General features: G+C 47.0%; 1 protein-coding gene across 7 annotated transcripts in view; it reads right to left on the bottom strand.

Moving 5' to 3' along the window:
• BBS9 (Bardet-Biedl syndrome 9) overlaps positions 1 to 26,367 on the bottom strand; it is a 483,236-nt gene that overhangs the window by 269,251 nt on the left and 187,618 nt on the right. For 6 of the 7 annotated variants that reach the window (XR_005661271.1, XM_039915128.1, XM_039915127.1 and 3 more), the window contains 5 exons: positions 24,107 to 24,183; positions 22,083 to 22,136; positions 14,654 to 14,756; positions 12,608 to 12,712; positions 3,878 to 3,892 (listed from right to left, as the gene is read on the bottom strand). Coding sequence is in view for 6 of the 7 variants with exons in the window: in XM_039915128.1 (XP_039771062.1) it covers positions 3,878 to 3,892; positions 12,608 to 12,712; positions 14,654 to 14,756; positions 22,083 to 22,136; positions 24,107 to 24,183 (354 nt within the window). In the remaining variant the exon portion in view is untranslated. The remainder of the gene's footprint in view (positions 1 to 3,877; positions 3,893 to 12,607; positions 12,713 to 14,653; positions 14,757 to 22,082; positions 22,137 to 24,106; positions 24,184 to 26,367) is intronic. The other variant, XM_039915130.1, reaches the window with a different exon arrangement.

Genomic DNA, 26,367 nt, shown 5'->3' with positions numbered 1-26,367 from the left:
CTCTGAACCTCAATCTGTTTATTTCATCACTGACTCCTCGCCTATGTCCTCTCTCTAACCTGGAACTCTCTCTCCCCCTCCACATAGGACACACCACCACTCTACCCACCTCCAAAGCCTTACATTAAGCCTTGGTTTCCCCTACTTCTCCTCCCTTCTATGACACCTATGAATTTGGATCTGCACCCTTTAAATCCATGATATTCACTCCACCCTCAGCCCCGTGGCACTTACGAACATGTCCGTGATTTAGTTTAATGTCTGTGCCCCTCCTAGACTGCAAGCTTCTGGTGGGAAAGGATATGTCTACCAACTCTGTTTTACCGAACTCTCCCAAGTGTCGAGGAAGGTGCTCTGCACGCGGAGAGCGTTCAATAAATGCCACCGTTCGACTGAGTCAACCCAAATCCGAAACAAACCAATGTTTACTGTCGCAGAACACACCCAGGAAAGACGCTCAGGATTTCCCTGAAGAATACAGACTGGAGTTTAAAAAAGCTGGCAGTAACACACAGGCATCTATGCAAAGTTTGTGTGCACGTGGTCTGCACAAGAATGGAAAAGATCTTCAGTTCTCCCACTAAAAGTTTAGCTTGCCCAGCAGCGCCCAGGAGAATTTCAGGTGCCGCTTCAGGTGTGGATACGGAATCTTGCTAATGCTCCCCTGTACCCCCAGTCTTTAAGACCCTCCTGAAATCACACCTCTTCTAGGAAGCCCCCCCCATTAATCTCTCATTCCTCCCCACCACCACCTCCTCCCTCCTTAGCGACATTTAACTGGCAACCGAGCTTTTGGTTATTCAATGCCCTGCCTTTCATCCATAGTATTTAAGTATTTATCTTTAAATGCTATTGCTTACCCACCTGTAAGGTATTTTAGTGTGTGTCTCCCCCTCTAGAATGGATGCTCCTTGAGAGAGATCACGCCTACATTTCTACTGTGCACTTACTAGACTGATGTGCAAAGAATAAGCATTCAATAAATCCTACTGATTGATGCCAGAAATAGAACTTTCTCTTCGATTTACTTCAAAGTTGGCACTGTTTTCTGTTATTCCACTGGGAGTGAAGACAAAAAGCTTCATCCAAGTCTAGCTCCTTAATGTGCAACTGAAAACCGAACGAGAGAAAAACATGCTGCTTCCAGATAAATGCCTGAAAGGAGGCTAAAGACCTGCTCCTTGAATTTAAGACATGCTGAGTCTAAGTTTGGGTGCATTGGTTCCCATAGCAACTTAATTGACCAGAGAGGCAAATCTTTGAACACATATGGCAGATTTCTTTCTCAAAAATATCGGTTTCTTGATTTCTCGCGTTTTGCTTTTTTGTTTTGTTTTGTTTCTTTGCCATTTGTTCAGCGCTTACCAGGAACCGGACTGAGGACTGAGGAAGATAGGAGCTCATCAGGCTGGACACGGTCCCCGTCCCACATATTAATAATGATGGCATTTGTTGCTCAGAGAAGCAGCGTGGCTCAGTGGAAAGAGCACGGGCTTTGGAGTCAGGGCTCATGAGTTCGAATCCCAGCTCTGCCACTTATCAGCTGTGTGACTGTGGGCGAGTCAGTTAACTTCTCTGTGCCTCAGTTCCCTCATCTGTAAAATGGGGATTAAGACTGTGAGCCCCACGTGGGACAATCTGATTCCCCTATGTCTACCCCAGCGCTTAGAACAGTGCTCGGCACATAGTAAGCGCTTAACAAATACCAACATTATTATTATTATTATTGAGCACTTACTACGTACCAGACAGTTGTACTCAGTGCTGGGGTGGATACAAGATAATCGGGTTGGACCCAGTGGGTCACCGGTTTAATCTCCGTTTTACACATGAGGTGACTGCGGCACAGAGAAGCTATGTGACTTGACCCAGGTCACACAGCAGACAAGCGGTGGAGCCAGGATTAGAACCCTGGTCCTTCTGACTTCTCGGCTCTATCCACTAGACCACGCTGCTTTTTCTTTTCCTTCTCAGTCCACTGCTTTCCCTGACCTGAATCACCTCCGCTAAGAAGGAAAGACCCAAAGGAGAGGGAGAGTAGAAATATCTAGAACCAGGGAGAGCAATCACCAACTCCTACCTTTTTCTTGGCCACTATGGCCCCTAACTCCACTCTGTAGAAGAAAGCTCCATGTGGTAACTTCCAGACTCCCTCAGCATATGCAGTCCTGACCCCAGGCCCCATGACTCAGTGGAAAGAGCCCGAGCTTGCAAGTCAGAGGTCATGGGTTCGAATCCCAGCTCCGCCACTTGTCGGCTGTGTGACTGTGGGCAAGTCACTTAACTTCTCTGGGCCTATGTTCCCTCATCTGTAAAATGGGGATTAACTGTGAGCCTCACGTGGGACAACTTGATTATCCTGTATCTACCTCAGCGCTCAGAACAGTGCTCTGCACATAGTAAGCGTTTAACAAATACCAGCATTATTATGACAAATAAATGACCAAGCTCACCGTCACACTTCCAAGAATCGAGAGAACCTGTTAAATAAAAGCGGGCGGCTTCGAGTTTGGAGCCTCATTCTAAATTGGGGCGACCAAGCCTCGTGAAATGAAGAGCTGCGGACCAAAAACATGGTCATACCAAGAGACCTGGGTCAAAAGGAAAAAGAATCCTTTATCCGGAGTGTACAGACTTTAGACGGGGAGTGGCCTAGTGGATAGGGAATGGGCCTGGGAGTCAGAAGGACCTGGGTTTTAATCCCGGCTCTGCCACTCGACTACTGTGTGACTTTAGGCAAGTCCCTTAACTTCTCTGGGCCTCAGTTACCTCATCTGTAAAATGGGGATTAAGACTGTGAGCCCCATGTGGGACGGGGACTTTGTACAACCCGATTTGCTTGTATCCACTCCAGTGTTTAGTACAGGGCCGGGCACCTAGTAACCGCTTAACACGTTCAACAATTATTATCACTTTAAGGGTGAGGGTGGGGATGGGAGCCTTATCCGATGCCCTATCTGGCTGGTGACTCCTTCACCACTTCTGAGAGGGCTGGTGCTCAATGCAACCCGCCTCTGCCGCAACAAAATAAAGAATAAAGCATGTGCGCCCAAGCCACGTAGCAGGGAAAGAAGAAATACCTGTGGTTCGTGAGCCATGGCTCAGGAGCCCCTGTTCTAAATCCTCTGGCTCCCCTCAATTAGTAACACCACTCAAAACTCTTACGAGCACCAGCTCCATCACCGCGGACGAAGATGAATGAACAATCGGCTCCGTGCCGTGTTCATAGAAGCGTTATACCCATTCGGGAATGAGTGACGGGGAATGATGAAAAATAATTCAGGGCATTACCACAATCACACCTCATTTCACAGGAAACATCTTTCAGTGTTTAAGAGCAATCAACCATCATTATTATATTATGGCTACGATCATAAAGCCTTCACTATTGGTCAAGCACTGCTCGAAACTCTGGGGTAGATACAAGTTAAGCAGGTTGGACACCATCCCTGACCCACATGGGGCTCACGGTCTACACAGGACGGGGGAAAGGTTTGTAATCCCCATTTTACAGCTGAGGAAACTGAAGTATAGAGAAGCTGGGACTTCCCCAAGGTCACAGACAAAGCAATCGGTAGAGCCGGGATTAGAAAGTAAGTCCTCTGACTCTCGGGCCCGAGCTCTTTCCGTTAGGCCACGCCGCTTAGCATGTGATACTTTCTCTAAATAAATACGCTCTTCTATCTCAGGGCTCAGTGGTTTCCAGGCTTCCAAGAGGCTAAAAGCCACAGGCAGGAACCCTCCGCAATCCTCCTTACCACGAGTCAAGGCAAGGAGGGATCGTGCAGACTTAAACAGCCATTTGCAAAAAGGTACGGTACAATATCACGGGCACTTCACCGTCTCTCTTCACTTTCCTCAGCTTGCGTTTACTTACCATCAGGATTGAGATCTATAAAGGGAAGAAAGAAAAATGGAGAAGAAATACAAATTTACCTTGTGGAAGAAACAGACCCGTTAAACATTCACTTTCACATTTGGGAAAATGCATCGATTTCAAATAATTCTGACAATCTAAATCAATCAATGGTATTGACTGAGCTCTTACCGTGTACAAAGCACTGTACTAAGCACTAGGGAGAGAACAATATAACAGAGTTGTTGGAGTCGTTCTCGGAATATCTCTGACTCGATTTTACTCTCCCGAGGGCTTAGTCAAATATTCTGTAGGCAGTAGGTTCTCTGTAACTGCTACCGACTGACTGACTTAAAGAAAACCAGCCCGGTTCCATAACTATCCTAATGAGGGACAGAAATGAGACATATGGCCTAGTAGAAAGAGACCAGGACTGGAAGTCATTAGATCAGGCTCGTAGGCAAAGTTCCACAGTCTGCCTGCTGGATAACCATAAGCAAGTTGCTAACAGTGCTTGGCACATAGTAAGCGTTTAACAGATCCCATAATTACCGTTAGTGGTTCTGTGCCTCCGTTTCCTCATCTACAAAACAGAGATAAAAATGCCTTTTCTCCCTCTTGGACTGTGAGCCCTCTTTATGCATTCACATTATCTTGTAGCTAACCCAATGCTTAGCACTGATCTTTGCACATATTAGGGGCTTAATATATTCCATCGTTTATTATTAAGTAGTATGGATCAATCAGTGATATCTATTGAATGCTGACTCTCCCAAGTGAGTTCAGTACGATATATTTGGAAGACATGACCTCTACCCACAGGGAACTTATATTCTGGGAGGTGAGATGGGAATAGATATAAATTACAGGTATGGGATTGACAGAGCATTAGGATAAATATATACCTATTTAAGTGCTGTGGGGCCTGGGGTGGAGTGACTATCAAGCGCTTAAGGTGCTTAGAATCAAGCGCCCGGGTAAATAAGAGACGGGTAATTAGAACAAATTAGGGCTTAGTCAGGCAAGGCCTCTTGGAGGAGACGTGATTTTAGGAGGGTCCGAAACTGGGGAGAAGGGTGGTCTGTCAGATATGAAAGGGGGAGGTGGTCCAGGCCAGAGGGAGGTGGTGGGTAAGGGGTCGAGGGAGAGGCCGATGAAATTGAGGTACAGAGAGCAGGTTGGCATCAGAGGAGCAAAGTGTGCAGGCCGGGTCGTAGTAGGGGGATCAGTAAGGTAAAGTAGGAGGGAGAGAGCTGATTGAGTGCCTCTGCCAATCGCTATACTTGCTAGGGTGGATAGAAGCACAACAGGTTGGACACAGTCCCCGTCCCACAAGGGGCTCACAATCTTAATCCCCATTTTACAGATGAAGAAACTGAGGCCCAGAAAAGTTAAGTGAACTGCCCTAGGTCACACGGTAGGGAAGTGGCAGAGTCAGGATTAGAACCCAGGTCCTTCCGACTCCCAGGCCTGTGCTCTATCCCGTGGGCCACGCCGCTTCTCAATAAGGCTTTAATAGGGATGGGGTGGGAGGCACAGATGGAAGGGAATGATTTTGAAAGGAGGCAGGAATTCTCCTCTTGACACGGCCGGGAAAGACGGGAAAATCAAAATGGGGGCAAGATGAGGGTGAGGCTAGAGGGTGAAAGAGAGATTTTAGGGAGATTCATTCAATCGTTCATTCATTCAACGGTACTTACTGAGCGCTTATTGTGTGCACTGTACTCGGCGCTTGGAAAGTACAATTCGGCAATAGAGACAATCCCTACCCAACAATGGGCTCACAGTCTAGAAGCGGGGGAGACAGACAACAAAACGACGCAAGTAGACGGGCATCGATAGCATCGATATAAATAGAATTATATATATATATGCATCATTAATAAAATTAATAGAATAATATATACATAAATACACATGTACTGCGGGGTGGGGGAGGGAGGGAGGGAGGGAGGGAGGAGGGGAAATGGGGACGGGTGGAGAAGCAGAGGGAAGGGGGGGCTCAATCTGGGAAGGCCTCCCGGAGGAGGTGAGCTTTTGGCAGATGTGATGAGAGAGGGCATTCCAGGCCAGAGGTAGGACGTGGGCCAGGGGTCGACGGCGGGACGGGCGAGAACGAGGGACCGCGAGGAAGTGAGCAGCAGAGGAGCGGAGCGTGCGGGCCGGGCTGAAGGAGGAGAGAAGGGAGGTGAGGTAGCAGGGGGCAAGGGGATGGACAGCTCTGAAGCCAAGAGTGAGAAGTTTTTGCTTGATAATGTCCTAGATCATGCTTGAGGATGTCAATTCTATACTAATAATAATAATGGCATTTGTTAAGCACTTACTATATGACAAGCACTGTTCTAAGCACTGGGGTAGATTTAAATTAATAAGGTAGGATACAGTCTCTATCCAACCTGATTACCCTGTATCTACCCCAGCGCTCAGAACAGTGCTCAGCACATAGTAAGCGCCTAACCAATACCAAATACCAACATTATTATTATTATTATTATTAATATCCCACAGGGAGTTTGTAATCTAAGCAGAAGAGAGAACAGGTATTGGATCTCCATTTTACAGATGAGGCAACTGAGGCACTGAGAAGTTAAGTGACTTTCCTGAAGTCACACAGCGGGCAAACGATGGACTTGACGGGGCTGAGGTCCGTGTTGTGGCTCTTTCCACTAGACTACACTGCTTCTCTAGGGAAAGAGGATCATTATAGAAGTTGGGGCCCAAGTCATGGGGTCCATAGACTGTGTCCATAAGGGCCCCCCAAAATAAGTGGAGGCCCCAGGGGACCCCAGCCTGCTCCCTGCCCGTCCCAGCTCTCCACTGCAGATCCGAGGTGATCTGGCAAGGGGCAAGAGATGGGGCAAGTGCACTGGGGCAGAGATTTTGAAGAGGGAGCTAAAAGTCAGAGACAGCCGAAAGTCGCAACGGGCACGGGAGACAGTAAAGACGGAGAACTATCGTTCCCGGGTGAAGGAGTGGGCAGAGTAACACAGGGGAGGATGAGTTGGAGGGAGCCAAAGTTGGCCCGATGTCCCGATTTCCACAAGCTGTGCCCCACAGCTCAGTCGATCCAACTAATGGTCTCAATCAATCGTATTGATTGGGCACTTACTGTGGGAAGAGCTCTGTACTAAGCGCTCGGAAGAATAGAGTATAACAATAAAACAGCCACATTCCCTGCCCACAACGAGCTTGCAGTCTAGAGTTATCAGTGGTACTGCGTGCTTACGGAGTACGAAGTGCTCTGCTAAGCGCTTGCACTTGTGTACGTATCTGAAATTTTATGTATCTGTGTGTTTTTAATGATTTTTATTGACATCTGTTTCCCCCCGCCCAGACTGTAAGCTCACTGTGGGCGGGGAATGTCACTGTTTATTAGTATTATTACAGTACTCTGCACACAGTAAGCACTCAAAATAATATGCTCAATAAATAATAATAATAATGGTATCTGTTAGGTGCTTACTATGTGCCAGGTACCGTACTGAGCGCCGGGGAAGATACGAGCAAATGAGGTTGGACACGGTCCCTGTTTCACATGGAACGGTCTTAATCCCCATAAGATAACTGAGGCACAGAGAAGCTAAACACTTGCCCAAGGTCACAAGGCTGGCAGGAGGTGGAGCAGGGATTAGAACCCAAGTCCTCTCACTCATTCATTCAATAGTATTTATTGAGCGCTTACTATGGGCAGAGCACTGTACTAAGCGCTTGGAATGTACAATTCAGCAACAGACAGAGACCCAGGCCCGTGGTCTTTCATCCGGACCCGTGATCCGGGGACACGGATCGGTGGTGTGAGATCGACAGACGGAGAGCGGAGGGAGGGAGTTGTGTTCCGTGAAGAGGACGTAGTTGAGGCCACGGACTTGTGTGTGAAGGAAGAGGAAGAGGTGGAAGGGGGTCAAACGGGGCAGGATGATTTTGGAAAATTGCAGGGGTTCCAGGGACCCCAGATCTCTGTCGGGGAACGGGAATGATTTTCAAGGTCTGGGCGGGAGGGTAGAGAACGGCGAGGAAGTGGTGATTGGAGAATGGATTTCAGAGTTAGTGAACTTATTCATTCATTCAATCGTATTAATTGAGCGCTTCCTGCGCGCAGGGCAGTCAAGCATTTGGGAAAGTATAATACAACAATAAACAGTGACATTCCCCGCCCACAGCGAGTCTACAGTCTCGGGGTGGGGTGGGCAAATTCAAGATTGTACAGTGACGAGACATAAGATCGAGTGCACGTCCAGGTCGGTGACGTGGCTGGAGACGGGATGGAGCGAACGAGAAGCACTGTTAGCCGAAAACCCCTCCTTTGGGCCTCAGCACCTTTTCCTCCCCTCAGTGGAAAGAGCCCGGGCTTGGGAGTCAGAGGTCATGGGTTCGAATCCCGGCTCTGTCATTTGGCAGCTGACTGTGAGGAAGTCACTTCGCTTCTCTGGGCCTCAGTTCCCTCATCTGGAAAATGGGGATGAAGACTGCGAGCCTCACGTGGGACAACCTGATTACCCTGTATCTATTCCAGCGCTTAGAACGGTGCTCTGCACATAGTAAGCGCTTAACAGATACCGACATTATTATTATACCTCCTAATGAGTGTCCAAATTAAATGATTCCTTGACCCTTCACCTGGCAGGGTGTAAATTAGCAGTGAAAAGAGCATCAAGATGGCAGGAGGGGGAGGAAAAGAGGAAGCAAAAAGCCTAGTTAATCCGCATACCAGATATCACCTATGAAACTAAACTAAGAATTTTACTTTCTGAAAGATAAATTTGCTTCTTCTTGGATGAAAACTAGAAAGCCGTCACCATAGCATAGTCAGGGCAATAGCTTGTCACATGACCTAATCCCTCCACATACTCCCAGTGACTTATAGTAAAATATTTTGGGGTCACCGTCCAATTTCATTGTATAGGTCTAAAGAAACTTGTCCGCAATCTTTTACAATGCATTTTCATATCTTAAAATGTGAATGCTTATAAAGTCTAAGGATTGAGGGGTTGTTTCAAAGGTGTAAAACACAGATATAAGTCAAGTCAGTTCTTAAATATCACGCATAGGGAACACAGCCTCAAGGAGGAGGCGTTCTAGTTGTGAGATTATGTGCATTTTTGTTTTCTATTTCAGGAGGAGTTTGAGGCACACACACAAAAAACCCCACAAAACAATGGGAAACAGTTCAAATATGCCCAGCCAGAACTGTGCCCTCAGGTTAATGAGACCAAGCACCTCCTTGCTCAAAGGACCTCGGAGGGAAACCTCCATCAGCAAGGCTTTAGAGGCCTTATCGCGTGACCCCGAGAGGTGATCTGATTAACTCTTTGGCAAGGGACTCGGTTTTCACTGGCCCGCCCAAGGCGACACGCCTATCCCGCGGCGAAAACGGTCAGGAGAAGAAATAAGAAGAGAACTCACCGCACATCAAGAGGCCAAATGCAGGCTCTAGAAAGGGCACTTCATTCAATCGTTCACTCGTCAGTCGAAAGAGCCCAGGCTTGGGAGTCAGAGGTCATGAGTTCGAATCCCGGCTCTGGCTCTTGTCAGCTGTGTGGCTGTGGGCAAGTCCCTTCACTTCTCTGTGCCTCAGTTACCTCATCGGGAAAATGGGGATTAACTGGGAGCCTCACGTGGGACGACCTCATTACCCTGTATCTACCCCAGCGCTTAGAACAGTGCTCGGCACATAGCGCTTAACAAATACCAACATTATTAGAGAAGCAGTGTGGCTCAGTGGAAAAAGCACGGGCTTTGGAGTCAGAGGTCATGAGTTCGACTCCCAGCTCTGCCACTTGTCAGCTGTGTGACTGTGGGCAAGTCACTTAACTTCTCTGTGCCTCAGTTACCTCATCTGGAAAATGGGGATTAACTGGGAGCCTCCTGTGGGACAACCTCATTACCCTTTATCTACCCCAGCGCTTAGAACAGTGCTCTGCACATAGTAAGCGCTTAATACCAACATTATTATTACTGTGTGCAGAGCACTGTACTGAGCACTCAACGTAACAATAAACAGACATATTCCCTGCTCACCACGAGCTTACAGTGTAGAGGTAGGGGAGAGAGACATCGATACAAATAAATTACAGATATGTACATATCTGTACTTCCTGACAAAGGATGAATCCCGAAAGCAGTTAATAGTGGAGAGGTCTTCCCTGCTCTGATTGGAGGTTCTCCAGTGGAAAGAGCACGGGCTTTGGAGTCAGAGGTCATGGGTTCGATCCCGGCTCGGCCACTTGTCAGCTGTGTGACTTGGGGCAAGTCACTTAACTTCTCGGTGCCTCAGTTACCTCATCTGTAAAATGGGGATTAAGATTGTGAGCCCCAAGTGGGACAACCTGATTCCCCTGTGTCTACCCCAGCGCTTAGAACAGTGCTCGGCACATAGTAAGCGCTTAACAAATACCAACATTATTATTATTATTAGGCTTCAAAATCGAAACCGGTTGCTTATTAGGTTTTCCAATCCTATCCAGAGGCCTTAATGGTTCCCTAATAACCTGAGTTTACCTGCAAATTGTCACGCTTTTCATTATAATCCTGGGATGGAGCAATGGAGTTGGAGAACCCAGGACGAAGGAGGAAAAGACAAGCAAAGGGGCGGCGGGAGAGGAAGAGAAGAGGAAAAAGACTTTTTTATGGTATTTGCTAAGTGCTTACTATGTTCCGGGCACTGTACTAAGTGCTGGGGGGGATACAAGGTTGGACACAGTCCATGTCCCGCCTGGGACCCATGTTCTTAATCCCCATTTTACAGATGAGGCCCAGAGAAGTGAAGTGACTTGCCAAAGGTCACACAGCATACAGACAGCAGAGCCAGGATTGGAACCCAGGTCCTTCTGACTCCTAGGCCTGTGCTCTACCCACTAGACCACACTACTTCTCCCCAGATAGTTTGCCGTTCTGCACATCCTAGGGCTTCGATAAATTATATTAATTGATCGACTGGGAGTAACAGGAGAGGAAAGCGGGAGAAGCGTGGAACGAGTACGGAACTCAGAGGACTCGGGTTCTAATCCCAGCCCCACCCCCTGCCTGCCGTGTGACCCTGGACAAGACACTTGACTTCTCTGGGCCACAGTCTTCTCATCTATAAAATGGAGTTTCAATACCGTCTTTCTTCCCTCTTGGACCGTGAGGCGCACATGGGACAGGGACTCTGTCTCATTCGTTTTGCGCAGTGTTTTGTACCCGGTAAGTGCTTAGTATGTATAATTACTGTTATGATTATTATTATGAGGTGCAGAAGAGAAAACTGAAGGGGAGAGGTGGTAAAATAAAGAGTAGAGGCAAGAGGAAGGAGTTCTCTCGGGTCGCTTCGGCTCCGATGCCTTCCACCACTGCCATCTTTCTGACCTCACAGAGCCCCAGGGTTTTATGAGCATTGACCCTGGTACTTGCAGCTTCAGAAAACATGAAACGTGATCCCGATTTTATCTTCGTTGCATAAATGTGGCCCCCAAATGCTGGGGGAATCTTCAGAGCTGAGGAAGGGATCGACCTCCAGAGCGACCGAGGAAGGGTTACCACCTCAGGGCTTTCTGTTCTGGATTCTAGTTCGAAACCTATAGGCCGCGAAGGAGCCGGGGCCGCGGTGTCTCCTGAAGAGGCCGCAGTCAGACAGAGGCCCCGAGCCAGAAAATTCTCCCACATCTTGTAGCAGCTGCAGAGCTCCCATTCCCCACCGTTGGTCCCGGCTATCATCGGGGCACAGGTGGACGACTCATCTTTGGAGTCTTCACGACTGGGGACCGGAGGAGCCTCGAGCCCGCCGAGGGCAAGAAGGACCATTTGGCGGACGCCAAGAAGCGAAGCCCAGATCTTGGCTTCACCTGCGATCCTTATCAGGCTGCCGGGGGTCCAGAAGAATGAGTTGGCTGTTCTAAAGCAGAGGCGTCAGGAAAATCCCGATGGCAAGTAGCAGAATTGAAAATTCTGTCTACAGAATCAGAACTGTAAAGTGTCAGCTTCTTGGGGTCTGGGCTGGCATCTACCAACTCCACAGCACTGTACTCTCCCAAACACTTACAACAGCGTTCTGCCTACAGTAATTGCTCAGGAGATATCACTGATTCATCGACTGGTTGAAAATACAACCAACAGAAAATAGGGCAACACAGAAAATCAGCCTTTCAAAGGAACAATTTAGGGGGAACTACATCATTCAGCTACATACAGATAAAAGCTTTTCATTCATTCATTTATTCAATAGTATTTACTGAGCGCTTACTGTGTGCAGAGCACTGTACTAAGCGCTTGGAATGTACAAATCACAGGAACATTCCATGTACATGTACAAATGTTCCAAAAGCTCACAATCAACAGAGTTATTCTCAAACATCAGAGAAAGAAAAGAGACCTCCAGAGAGAAAAATACAGAGAGAGAGAGAAAGAGAGAGAGAATGAGGGAGGATGGTAAAGAATCCAGAAGTAATGCAAATTGGGAGAAAAAAGAAAGAAGGAAACTGGATATGAACAAACTTGAGGATCCACCCAGGAAAAACAAAGTGGTGCTGGCTTGAACTTCAAATCTGGATCATTTCAGTTGATTTTTTTTCATGAGGAAAAGTAGATAATGGCCCTTTTTACTGGCTCCAATTTAAAATTAAAAGGTGGGGAGGCTTCCTTATAATGCATCCAAAGTAAAAAGTAATATTTATGTTTTTTAACAGAGACGTGATATTTTTCTTTCACCAGTGAATCCAGCCTTCATGAAAGCTATGACTAAACTTTAAAATCGCTCTGGAATTTCATAAATCTTACCTGTCGGTGTGCTGTAAGAGACTAAAGCACATCCTTCCAGTTCTGCTGGTGGGTGATTTTCCTTCAGAAAGACGGATAGGGCTACCGTTTTAGATATCTCTGGCTCTAAAAGGAATGCAAAAGGAATCAGGATGTTTTGAAAAAAAAAGAATCACACTTTTCAGTGTTTAAGAAAAAGAAAATTGCAATGGTAATCCTGGCATATACTCTCCTACTCCCCACAAAAGAGAAAACTCTCTTTCCACAAACGTCTTTAGCCCGATGAAAATTACTGCAATACACATTATCTTCTAGCAGCTTTCTCTACGGTGATTAAATAACAAATTCTTGAAGAGCCTTCAAATAAATTTATCTCCCTAGACTGAACCATAACCACAATAAAACACTTGAAGACATGTTGAAAGAATGAATTTCGAAAGGCGCTTGGGGCCTTTCTCCAAGCATGTTAAAGATATCAATTTTGAATCAAGAAGCAAATTTGAGAATTTGGGAACCCCAAGTTGGCCAGTAAAGCCACCAAGAATTCCAAGACTGGACAAAGAGTGTAGCTCCACCAGAGATACAGAAGTTTGTTCCGTGCAACTAGTCTGTCACTGGGAGATAAAGCTCCCAGAACCGTAAAGCCTCATTCAGGGGAAAAGTTTTAAGTGAACTAAGGGGGGCTATAATGGGAAAACCTACCAAAAATTCTTATATCCCCTGGAATGTCCCCGGGAAACGTGAAATGACCATCCAACTTATTTTTCCACTTTGACGGTGGCCACAATAATAGCGATGGTATTTATCAAGTGCGTAGCTCGGCTACACTCGGAACTAAACACTGAGAAACAACACATGGGTGAGAATCACCCATGGCCCCTGGTCCAGAGTCCACGAGCTGAAGCCACAGTGACCACCACAGTTTACAAACTCTCCTGACGTGCTAAACCTTGTGGAGGCCTCGGGATGGTATCACAGTGTCACCGGTCAAAACCTCGGTGAGTGGCCCATGTGTCCAGGGTTTTGTGTCCCTCGCACACATCCACGTGTTCATCAGTGGGGGCTTCTTCACTTCATTATCGACTTCATCGAATTACCATCGAATTAAACGACAGGAAACTCCGTTGATGAGTGTAACGATCCATTTTATTTTCGGCCAATTCAAAGTTGGACTCGGAAGTGAGGTTTCAATGAAGGCCTGGACCACGCTTCCGGATTATGAAGGAGAAGGCAGAAAAGGGAGAGGGTGATAGACATAAACGGAGATGAAGAATGAATCCAAGGCAGAGGTCAAGGCGAAACAGGAACCCAGAGTGACAGGAAGACACAGAAGAGTAGACAAGAGAAACAGATAGAGACCCAAAGGGAAGAAAAGCTGGCAAACCTTTAAAGATAATCCCATCTACAGAGACGATCTTTCCCTTAAGAAAGACCAACAGCTGCAAAAGGGGAATGGAGTGGAGGCAAACCAGGTCCATGCTCGCAGCTCTCTTTCCAGTCGATGGTCATCCGTCCACTCTCTATGCCTACCACAATAAATTATGCCACTCAGGGCCCCTGGATCGATTCCAAGTTGGGTCGAGTAAATCGATTTGCCGTTCGGATTACCCCCGTCTGTGAGAGGAGGATCCTTAGCTGGGCTGAGGAAATTAAGATGCCGGTCCTAAGGGCACGTAATGGATCCTGTTCTCTACGGACTAAGATGCTCTGAGGTAATAAGGTAAAAGGTACCAGTCGAAAACAGTCTAAACACGTGCAGAGCTTCCAAGGCCCACGGTCTGCATAAGCCACGCTCGACACACATCCCGCCGAGTGATCCTGAGAGGTGCCAGAATCCTCAAATGAGTCTGGGGCCGTAGAGGTTGATTTACACCTTCACTAACAGGGAGGTTCTGCTTAGCAAATTTATCCCGAAACCTTCTGGAAAGCCCAGAAGGGTATAAATTTAACTGAGAAAAACATTTGCAATCCTTCTGACAAAACCAAAACAGTCCCCCAGGAAAGGAGGACACTCTATCGTGCTTTCAGGAAGGAATGTATTTTAAAAGGCACAGATGAAGCACTTACCCATGGAATCAAAGATAAAGTGATCGTGGGTCAGCGCTAATGGAGGCTGGACGCAGATGGATAACTTGACTTTCTTCAGTGCCACCCGGCTCTGCAGGATGACCTGCAGGAAGGCGACAAGAAGCTCACTGGAAAAGCAGAAAAACCTCTGAGGAAAAAACCGAGCAGCACTATTGACAAAAAGGAATATTTTTCGTGGAATGTTCTAATGGGATCAGACAGGAGGGTTTAATGAGAAAGGGAAGAGCAGATTGGTTAAATTGGAGAGAAACTGAAGGGTGGGACCGCTTGGTTTCTTCTTACCACGACCAGCATCACACATTCTTAATAATCCATTCATTCAATCCTATTTATTGAGCGCTTACTGTGTTCAAAGCACCGCACTAAGCGCTTGGGAGAGTAGAATATAACGACAGACACATTCCTGCACACAATGAGCTCAAAGTCTAGAGGGGAAGACAGACATTAATATATAGGTAATAAATCAATCATATTTATCGAGCACTGTCTGTGTGCAGAGCCCTGTACTAAGCACTTGGGAGAGCAACATATAATTACTATTGATTAATACACACTACATGAATGAATATATTAATTAAAATGGTATACTGATATCCTAAACTAATAGTGACATAATTAATGATTACTCATTTGAACTCAATCAACTGACAGTTTTGCACAACTAATTTCTTCGCTTCTTTACAACTTTTCATAGCACTCACGCACACAGCAAAGCCTCAGATGGCTCTGAATAATTATCATGCCATGGAATCCTGCTTTTCTTCTGTAGCTCGCTTGCAGAAAAACTTGGGAACTCTAGAAATTTTCAGAGATCAGGTTCAGAATCTCTTGGGAGGAAAAGCCCCCAGACAGCTCTTTTCATTTCCAAGTCAGTGCACAGATGCCGCCCGTCTCAACCAAAGTACCATCCTGACCACAGTTCACGGTCGATTTCTCAGGGGGCCGGTGTAACTTCAGGATAACGTTGCTCCTTCCCGGAGACACGGAAGGAGGAGAGCCAGTTTCCCCTGGGTAGGATCTTCTCAAGGGCAAGGGCACCCGGGGGGCCTCACTGTAGCTTCCTCAGTGAAGCGTAACCCTTCGAGACTGCGACTTGATTGCCCGTCGACCTCTGTTGGCTGACATTAACTACGGCAAATAGCCAGTGAGCGAGCCCCGGAAAAAGCCCTCGAGTACCCCGCTAAGCTACACAAACTGACCTTGTGTACTCCAGTTTAATACTGAAATGAAAAAGTCAGAGCTAAGAACAGACTGAGTAGCCTCCCATGTTGCCTGACTCCAATTCTGGGCTTACATTCAAGGCCCTTGAGAATAATGGAAAATTAGTGGCTGACACCAACCCAATTTGGCAGTGGTACATATAAGGACTTCAGGACTTCATCTGGTTCCATGCACTGACACGTCATACACATCGTTAGTACACTGATTTACTGAATGCCTACTGTGTGTCGAGAGGCTCTGCAAATCACTGAATTAAGTGTCATGAAAATAGTGCCCAGAGAATAGCTTCTCCTGAGCCAAACAAAAAGACACGTATATAGGTTTTAAGCTTTACACTTTTAGTATCTCAAAGATTTTCCCAAATGCTTTAGTTTTACGAGCATTGACCCCGGTACTTGCAGCTTCAGAAAACATGAAACGCGATCCTGATTTTATCTTCGCTGCATAAATATGGCCCCCAAAGTTCCGTCTCCACAGCCTCTCTTCCCGATTCCCGGGATAGACGGTCACGGATCATGTCAAGGCAGCCCCATCTTTAATTCTCTTGGAAGGGATGGAAAAACATTCTCGATTAATAGGATTTACGGGGCTGGAGACCCTCACGGTTATACATCTTGGCTGTTGTTGTTAGTACAGGCCTCGGGCGGAGATTTATAGCTGAAATTTGTATAGGGACTGTCAGACAGGATCAGGAAGTCGGTGTTTCTGCAATGTCCGCCTGACAGGTTTCAATCGAGCCCCACGAGTGCAGTTTTTTAACAGCAGTAAGAACCAGGGTTTAGAACCTCGCAATTCTCCCATGTCATAAATTACACTAATGAAGATGGTTTTTCCATCAATTTCATGCAGGCATTCTGTGGTAGCTCTTGTATGGGAAAATCCGAGAAAAGGGGGCTACTGGGAGCACTGTGTTTATTTGTAAAAGTTTCTGCATAAGAAGAAAAAGCAAGTTAATGACTTGCACGGAAGTTTCGTTCCACTATTTGCACGTTGCTTTCAAATTGATAACACGGTATAAATCGCAAAGCCGATCGCAGTATATAAAAGAGGCTTTCGCCCAATCTATACGTAGATTGCTCCTGGGATCTTGATTTTTTTTTCTCTTTAAGTATTTATTTTTTGGCCATGAAATGCTGAAGGGCTCAGGCCCTTTGGTGGAGGGAGAGTGTGTGGCTGGACCACTCTCTTGGCAGAATCCCAAAAGAGCAAGTTGGGGAATAGTTGGGAGGCTGGACATCCTTGAACATCTAGACCAGGTCTTCCCTCGGGCTCGTAGAGAGGGCCGGCGTCAGCCAACGCTATTGGAAAAGCTCGGCTCCCTGTCATCCTCCTCCAAGGATAGCAACCAATAACCTACCAAAATCTGCGCCATCCAAGTTTTGAATGAGTGATCCAAAATCCACAGTTTTCCCGGGCTTCCAGAGCCAAGGCAGGAATAAATGTTTTCGGCTTAATAGAGTGTTGATTGATTAGAGTACTTCAAAGTCAACGCCTTGAGTGGTACTTCTATATATGACTGGGCTGAATGTGTCATTCTCAAAAAAAAGGAAGGTTTACCCCTCCCTCACACTCCACTAGTCAAACGCTTAGTACGGTGCTCTGCACACAGTAAGCGCTCGATAAATACGACTGAATGAATGGTCCCGTACGCTTAATCTCTCGTTCCTGTCGTGCTTGGTGAGAATGAACGTTTGCTCGGGGTCAGAGTCGCATCCCACAAGGATGGCGCTTGTTCAGGAAAGTTCAGGAGAAGAGGTCAAACCTAACCAAAAGGTCAAACTCTCCCAAGCGCACAGGATGATGCTCGGCACACAACCAAGTGTTCAATAAATATGATGGATGAACTGACGGATTGAAAGGGATTCTGTTAGACGGAGCAGATAAAGCCAGTGCGTCCTCACTACCGCATCATTCAAGTTGTGGAATAATAATAACAATAATTATGATAATATTTGTTAAGCGCTTACTACGTGCCGGGCAGTAGGGTGGATACGAGCCAATTGGGTTGGACACAGTCCCTGTCCCACGTTGGGCTCCCCGTCTCAATCCCCATTTTCCACATGACCTAACTGAGGCCCAGAGAAGTGAAGTGACTTGCCCAAGGTCACACGGCAGCCAAGCGGCAGAGCCGGGATTAGAACCCATGACCTTCCGACTCCCAGGCCCGTGCTATATCCACACCACGCTGCTTTTCAACCGCCCAACTGCCAGGCGTTCAGGAGGTGTGCGGGTCCGAGACGTCGTTCCGTGTCCAACAGAAAGTTCTCACCATTCACTCAGTCGTATTTATTGAGCGCTTACTGTGTGCGGAGCACTGTCCTAAATCCTTGGGAGAGGACACAATAAGCGGACATATTCTCTGCCCACGAGATTCCAGTCTAGAGGGCGCAGGTTAATCAGGTCGGTTCAGTTCCCCATAATAATGTTGGCATTTGTTAAGCGCTTACTATGTGCAGAGCGCTGTTCTAAGCGCTGGGGTAGATACAGCGTAATTAGGTTGTCCCACATGAGGCTCACAGTTAATCCCCATTTTACAGATGAGGTAACTGAGGCACCGAGAAGTGAAGTGACTCGCCCACAGTCACACAGCTGACAAGCGGCAGAGCCGGGAGTCGAACCGATGACCTGTGACTCCGAAGCCCAGGCACTTTCCACTGAGCCACGCTGCTTCCCCATCCCACAGGGTGATCACAACCTAAAACCATACAACTTGTAGATATAATCTCTGCCCTCGAGGGGCTTCCTGCGCAGAGCACTGGAACTGAGGACGAATTTTGCCACTCAGAAGAATTTACTGAGCGCCTTCTGGGTGCAGAGCATTCATTCATTCAATAGTATTTATTGAGCGCTTACTATGTGCAGAGCACTTTACTAAGCGCTTGGAATGTACAAATCGGCAACAGATAGAGACAATCCCTGCCCTCTGACGGGCTTACAGTCTAATCGGGACAGTCTAAGACAGACAAGAACAGTGGCAATAGAGTCAAGGGGAAGAACATCGCATTAAACCAATAGCAAATAAATAGAATCAGGGTGATATACATCTCATTAAACAAAATAAATAGGGTGATGAGGATATATACAGTCGAGCGGACGAGTACGGCGCTGAGGGGATGGGACGGGAGAGGAGGAGGAGCAGAGGGAAAGGGGGGAAAAGAGGGTTTAGCTGCGGAGAGGTGTAGGGGGTGTAGAGGGAGCAGAGGGAAAAGGGGAGCTCAGTCTGGGAAGGCCTCTTGGAGGAGGTGAGCTTTAAGTAGGGATTTGAAGAGGGGAAGAGAATTAGTTTGGCGGAGGTGAGGAGGGAGCTTGGGAGAGGACAACACAACGTGTAGATAATCCCCGCCCTCGAGGAGATTACAGTCTTCAGTGCTCAGAGTACTGGAGCTGAGGGAGAATTTTGCCAATCAATAACATTCAGTCAGTTCTCCCCTTCCCGCCTCACTCTTCCCCTATTACCCACCCTGCAACTCTGTTCCGCCCACACCAACCTACCTACTGTACCTCGACCTCATCTCTCTCCCCGTCGACCCCTGGCCCTTCTCCCTGCTTGGAATTTCATCCCCATCCCTATCCGACGTATCCGTACTCTATTATCCAAGCGCTTCTAAAAATCACATCTCCTCCAGGGAGCTTCCCCTGACTACCGTCTCATCTCGCCAACCTATCGCCCCAACTCGCCTCGCCTCACCCACGAAACGTGTTGAGGCTCTCCCCTCTCCCCTTCCCACACCACGAGGAGCAGCGTGGCTCAGTGGAAAGAGCACGGGCTTGGGAGTCAGAGGTCATGGGTTCGAATGCCGGCTCTGCCACTTGTCAGCTGTGTGACTGTGGGCAAGTCACTTCACTTCTCTGAGCCTCAATTCCCTCACCTGTAAAATGAGACTGTGAGCCTCACGTGGGACAACCTGATTACCCTGTATCTACCCCAGCGCTTGGACCAGGGCTCTGTATATAGTAAGCGCTTAACAAATACCAACATTATTATTATTTAACCTTATACTCAAATGCTTCCTCTATCTGTAATTTATTTCAATTTTGGTCCGCTCCATCAGCTTGGTAAATTCCTCCAAGGCAGGGGATCAGTTCTACCAGAAGCAGCATGGCTTAGTGGGAAGAGCACGGGCTTGGGAGTCAGAGGTTGTGGGTTCTAATCGCCGCTCTGCCACTTGTCTGCTGCATGGCCTTGGGCAAGCCGCTTCACTTCTCTGTGCTTCAGTTACCTCATCTGTAAAATGGGGACTAAGACTGTGAGCCCCACGTGCGACAGCCTGGTCTCTGCCCCAGCGCCTGGAACACGTACTAAGCGCTTAAATATCATAATTACTATTAATATCATTATTCCTGTACTCTCCCAAGGGGTTAGTACACAGCTCGACACACGGTAAGTGCTCAAGTGATCGATTAATTGATTGAGGCAAAAATGAGAGGCTGCTTTTGTGGATCCCCTACGCCAGCGGCCCCTTCTCTCTCATTTGGCAAATCATCCCACAAATGTGGGCGTGAATCAAAGGTCGCTGTGAGGAAGCGTGAGCACAGGGGTGTCCTCTCCCCACTCCCACCCTGAGCCAAAGAAAGAAAAAAACCATAAAAAATAGACTGAAAAACTGAGATTAGGCCCTGCATGGGGCTATACTCCACGGACCCTATTTTGTCGACATCACCCTGCACAGGATTACGGCCTGGATACCGGTTGATGGGGCAAGCCCAGGACATGGAACCATTAGGGGAATCAAAATACATTCCTGGTATTAATCTATACCGACTGAAATATAGAGAAGTAATAATAAGGTTGGTATTTGTTAAAGCGCTTACTATGCGCAGAGCACTGTTCTAAGCACTGGGGTAGATACAGGGTAATCAGGTCGTCCCACGTGAGGCTCCCAGTCTTCATCCCCATTTTACAGATGAGGTAACTGAGGCCCAGAGAAGTGAAGTGACTTGCCCACAGTCACACAGCTGACAAATGGCAGAGCCGGGATTTGAACCCATGACCTCTGACTCCCAAGCCCGGGCTCTCTCCACTGAGCCACGCTGCCGGATGGCCTAGTGGCAAGAGTGAAGGGCCCGGAAATCAGAGGACCTGGATTCTAATCCCTGCTCTGCCACTTGTCTGCTGCGTAACCTTGGGCAAGTGACTTCATTTCTCTAAGCCTCATTTACCTCATCTGCAGAATGGGGATTCAATACCCCTACTCCCTCCTCCCTAGACTGGGAGCCCCACGTGGGACCTGATGATCTTGCATCTCTGCTAGCCTTTAGCGAAGTGTTTGTCACACAGAAATTTCTTAATCAAAACCATGATTTGAGTGGTATTAATGAGTATTCTGTGACGTGCTATGAAGAATCTGGATGAAAATGCCTAGAGAAAGGATTTGTACGTGCTCAGTGGCCAGTTCTTGCTGCACAGAATAAAAATTGTTTGCTCCCCAGAAAACAGGACAAAAGCCAAATATTCATATGCCCCTATCTCTGGACACCTCCCCTCTCCTTTTCGTGTAAAAAGATATAATATCCAGAGACCTCTATAGCGTAGACTCATTTTGGGCAGGGAATGTTCTGGTAATTCTGTTGAATTGTACAGTGCTCTGTACAGTGCTTAGTACAAGTGCTTAGTACAGTGCTCTGTACAAAGCGCTCAATAAAAATCACTGACTGACCACAACAATGTCATTAGACCTAGACAGTACACGTGATACCCTAAGTGTGCCTTTTCAACCCATAAATCAATGGTATTTATTGGACACCTACTCGGCGCAGAGCATTAGAGAAGATAGCGTGGCTTAATGGAAGGAGCACAGGCTTAGGAGTCAGAGGACACGGGTTCTAATCCCGGCTCCGCCCCTTGTCTGCTGTGTGACCCTGGGCAAGCCACTTAATCTCTCTGTGCCTCAGTTACCTCATCTGTAAAATGAGGATTAAGACTGCCAGCCCCACGTGGGACTACCTGATGACTTCGTATCTACCCCAGGGCTTAGAACGGTGCTTGGCACGTAGTAAGCGCTTAGCAAATATCATCATCATCAAAAGATAGCACCCACTCTGCAAAGACTGAGGAGGCAAGCAACATACGCTCCACTTCCTAGTCCCGGCGGTTGGTGCCGGGGCCCGGGAAGGTGACAGATTTGATGAAATCTGTGGCATCAATTTGCAAGGCCCGCCCCCGCTTCCACACAGCTACGTAAAATACCTTCACTGTGACGGAAGGGACGGTCTCCATATCCACCTTGCTCTCGATGGCTTGCTGTGAAAAAGTTTAGGAGAAAGAAAAAGAGTTCACTGTTATACATGAGTGGATGGAAGCAATGGGAATAGAATATAAACCCCCTACCCGAAATGATAAACACGGAATTAGCTGTAGACGATTTATCTCTCTAAGCAAGAGACTACAACATAAAACTTTTCTTTGTGAATGTCACACACCCAAGTGGAAAACATCCCACCGTGAATGGAGGCAAAGATCAGATTCTATATTCCCACTGTAATTCACGTCAAAATTTATGATGTTAAAAATGATTTGGTTGTTCTTTATATTGCCTGTAAGGGCAAAATCTCCTTATGTTTTTCAGGGTGAGCCTATTCCCTTCTGGAGAATACTTACATTTTCATATGGAAAAAGATGTCTCTCAAGCTGACAAAACGCTCAAATGTGTGAAGCTATTCCATGTTTTCATTTAAAAAAGTCATTAAAATATTACGACTTGTAGAATATCAAGAGCCAGTGTGCTTTTGGATAAGATTTACCCTGCCCGCAAGACACCACCTTCACTATTGTAGACAGTTCCTTTAGGATGATTGTTACATTAAGAAAAGACACTTTCCATAAAACAGCTCAGCATTTCCGATGGGAATTCATACGGAAAAAGCAGTCTCCAAAATTCCTCTCCATTTATATAGTGAATGAGTGAGATCCCTTGTCTGTTTTTATGCATTTATTTGAACTGAATCTCCGTAAAAAAAAATAAACAGCCTCGAACAATAAAGTCAGTTATAAAGCTGTACTATTTGGTGGATAAAGCCCTGATTTAGGAAGTAGATTGCTTCTGAATCAATATGCCACTGAAGTGCAAGGTGACCTCTGCAAGCTCACCTAATCTGCGGTCACTGCTCAGGCAAAAAAAAAAAAAATGGAAGCAGAAACTCTCAATCAACAGTCAGTTCTGCTAAAATCCATGTTTGGATTTCGCCATTTGGCTAGGACACGATTGACAGGATAATATCTGCTCTGTGTTCAATATAATATACAAGTAGGTGCAAGTGTATTCCCGCGTATGAAGACGTCGATGTGCTCTCTGCTTCAGTTCTACCACACAGTACTTGGTTTTTCTCTGTATTTTTACAACTTGAGTTAGTATTTGAGGATAAGAACCTAAAGCATCCTGCTGGTGGGGGCTGCACTCTAACGTAGGAATTTCGACTCAAAAACGTCAGCGGCGGTGGTGTCTTACAGATCAACCACCGTAAAATGTCACTGGAGAAGTTGGGGTTTCTTTCATCTGTCCTCAAAGACTCATTACAATGCAGTACTCCTTTTCTTGCAAGTATCAAAATCTGCTCCCAAAGAGGACAATGGTTTCCAAGCCAAAAAAAAGAAAGAAACTCACAAAAACACTTTATTCCTAAATCAAGAAAATAGGTCTGCATTTAGCAGGGGAATTTTTACATTTCAGGCTCCACTCAAGTCTACCCAGAAGTCGTACTAAACTGCCAATATTGGGAAACAGAGACTCCACTATTTGATCTGACTGGTGAATGTATCTTTTATAAATGATCCAGTTTTTCATACAATTTACTCAGTTTTACGGTGAAGGTAAAGTTATGATTTGGGGGAAGGCTTGGAATTTATCTTTGAAACCCTCATGACAACCACTTATTATGTTGACCGACGAACACTAATTCTTCATATTTGCCGCCTTGTTGATTTTGCTTCTCCCAGCCATTTCCGATGCCCAAGCACTGAGGTCATTTCCCATGCTGGGTTCCGAACACGGACTCCAAATACGGTGAATCGGAGAGGTTGACCAGCTTCGGCAGCTGACCCCTTACATAAGTTGACCCTGTTTTTACGGCCCGGTCTCTCCACAGTGAGATCTTGGAAGCTGAACCTGACCTAAGTCGAGCGCCTCTTTACGGAACCTCGGCGGGCCACGTCAACAGATTTCCCTTTCCCCGCAATACAGAGAGTGCAAAGAATTCCACGTCTAACCCACGTACTGAAATGGCATCCGGGCTAGGCGAAACCACTGCGAGAACAGCCAAGTCGTCTTCTTTCTCAGCTGGGGGCAAAGTACCTGAAAGAAAAAAAGAGGTTGAGCAAATCACAACTGGATTTATGGAGGCAGGGAATGTGTCTGTTTATGGCTGCACTGTCCTCTCCCCAGCGCTTAGTACAGTGCTCTGCACCCAGTAAGCGCTCAAGAAACATGCTGAATGAATGAACACCTTTCCCTGGAGGTCTGAGCCTCCTTGACATAATAATAATAATAATAATGTTGGCATTTGTTAAGCGCTTACTATGTGCAGACCACTGTTCTAAGAGCTTGGGTAGAAACAGGGTAATCAGGTTGTCCCACGTGAGGCTCACAGTTAATCCCCATTTTACAGATGAGGTAAGTGAGGCCCAGAGAAGTTAAGTGACTTGCCCACCGTCACACAGCTGACAAGTGGCAGAGCCGGGATTTGAACTCATGACCTCGGACTCCCAAGCCCGTGCTCTTTCCACTGAGCCACGCTGCTTCTCTAATGGTACGGGGAATCACGATGGGTGCCAGACTAGAGCTGAACTGTACCAGCCACCTCAAGAATTACATTAGCCAGGCAGCCAAATGAGTGGAATTGGTTTGAAGAGGTGCCAGAGTTTTTTAGTGCTATTATTATCCGGAAGTCTCTTAAATGGATTTTTTTAATGGTATCTATTAAGCGCTACGTGCAACCATTCATTCAATAGTATTTATTGAGCGCTTACTACGTGCAGAGCACTGTACTAAGCGCTTGGGATGAACAAGTCGGCAACAGATAGAGACAGTCCCTAACCACCGTTCTAAGATACAAGTAGATACAAGTTTATTGGGTGGAGCACAGTCCCTATCTCACATGGGGCTCACAAGCTAAGTAGGAGGGAGAACAGGTATTGAATCCCCATTTTGAAGTTGAGGAAACTGAGGCACAGAGATTCATTCATTCATTCAATAGTATTTATTGAGCGCTTACTATGTGCAGAGCACCGTACTAAGCGCTTGGAATGAACAAGTCGGCAACAGATAGAGACGGTCCCTGCCGTTTGACGGGCTCACGGTCTGATCGGGGGAGACGGACAGATGAGAACGATGGTGATAGATAGAGTCGAGGGGAAGAACATCTCGTAAAAACAATGGCGACTAAATAGAATCGAGGCGATGTACATTTCATTAACAAAATAAATAGGGTAACGAAAATATATACAGTTGAGCGGACGAGTACAGTGCTGAGGGGACGGGAAGGGAGAGGGGGAGGAGCGGAGGGAGATGGGGGGAAAAGAGGGTTAAGCTGCGGAGAGGTGAAGGGGGGTGGTAGAGGGAATAGAGGGAGAAGAGGAGCTCAGTCTGGGAACGCCTCTCGGAGGAGGTGAGTTTTAAGTAGGGTTTTGAAGAGGGGAAGAGAATCAGTTTGGCGGAGGTGAGGAGGGAGGGCGTCCCGGGACCGCGGGAGGACGCGGCCCGGGGGTCGACGGCGGGACGGGCGAGACCAGGGGACGGCGAGGAGGTGGGCGGCGGAGGAGCGGAGCGTGCGGGGTGGGCGGTGGAAAGAGAGAAGGGAGGAGAGGTAGGAAGGGGCAAGGTGACGGAGAGCCTCGAAGCCTAGAGTGAGGAGTTTTTGTTTGGAGCGGAGGTTGATAGGCAACCACTGGAGTTGTTTAAGAAGGGGAGTGACATGCCCAGATGTGAAACGACTTGCCCAAGGCCACACAGCAGGCAAGAGGTTGAGCCAGGAAGAGAACCCAGGTCCTCTGGCTCCCAGGCCCGTGTTTTATCCACTTGGCCAGGCTTCTAGCCAATCTATTACTGAGACGAAAAGTATCCTGGTTTGGCGAAAGGTATCCGTGAATAGCAGCTTCTGAAGAGATACTTGCAATCGATGACTAGCTTCCTCTTGCAGATGGAACCATCCCAGTTGCCGCGACGATTAACTAGCTTTGGATGGATTTAATCTTTTACCAGCCCCACGTGTCTTTGCTTTACTCTTTTCTGGGTATGTTTTTGATATAATTCTGCTTAGGGGAACACTACATCAATTAACTCCACTGCACAATTAAATTTACAGCACTTCCCACCTTCAAAGCCCTCCTAAAATCACATTTCCAGGAGGTCTTCCCTGACTAAGCCTCACTTCCCCTGTTCATTCATCCTTCTGCATTGCCTAGGTACCTGGATCTGTACACCGTAAACCCTTGACAGTCACCCCAACCTCAGCCCCACAGCACATATATGCATATAGGA

The sequence above is a fragment of the Ornithorhynchus anatinus genome, chromosome 21 (genome assembly GCF_004115215.2).
Source record: "Ornithorhynchus anatinus isolate Pmale09 chromosome 21, mOrnAna1.pri.v4, whole genome shotgun sequence".
NCBI classification, from domain to species: Eukaryota; Metazoa; Chordata; class Mammalia; order Monotremata; family Ornithorhynchidae; genus Ornithorhynchus; species Ornithorhynchus anatinus.
This window is presented reverse-complemented; position numbering and strand designations above follow the sequence as displayed.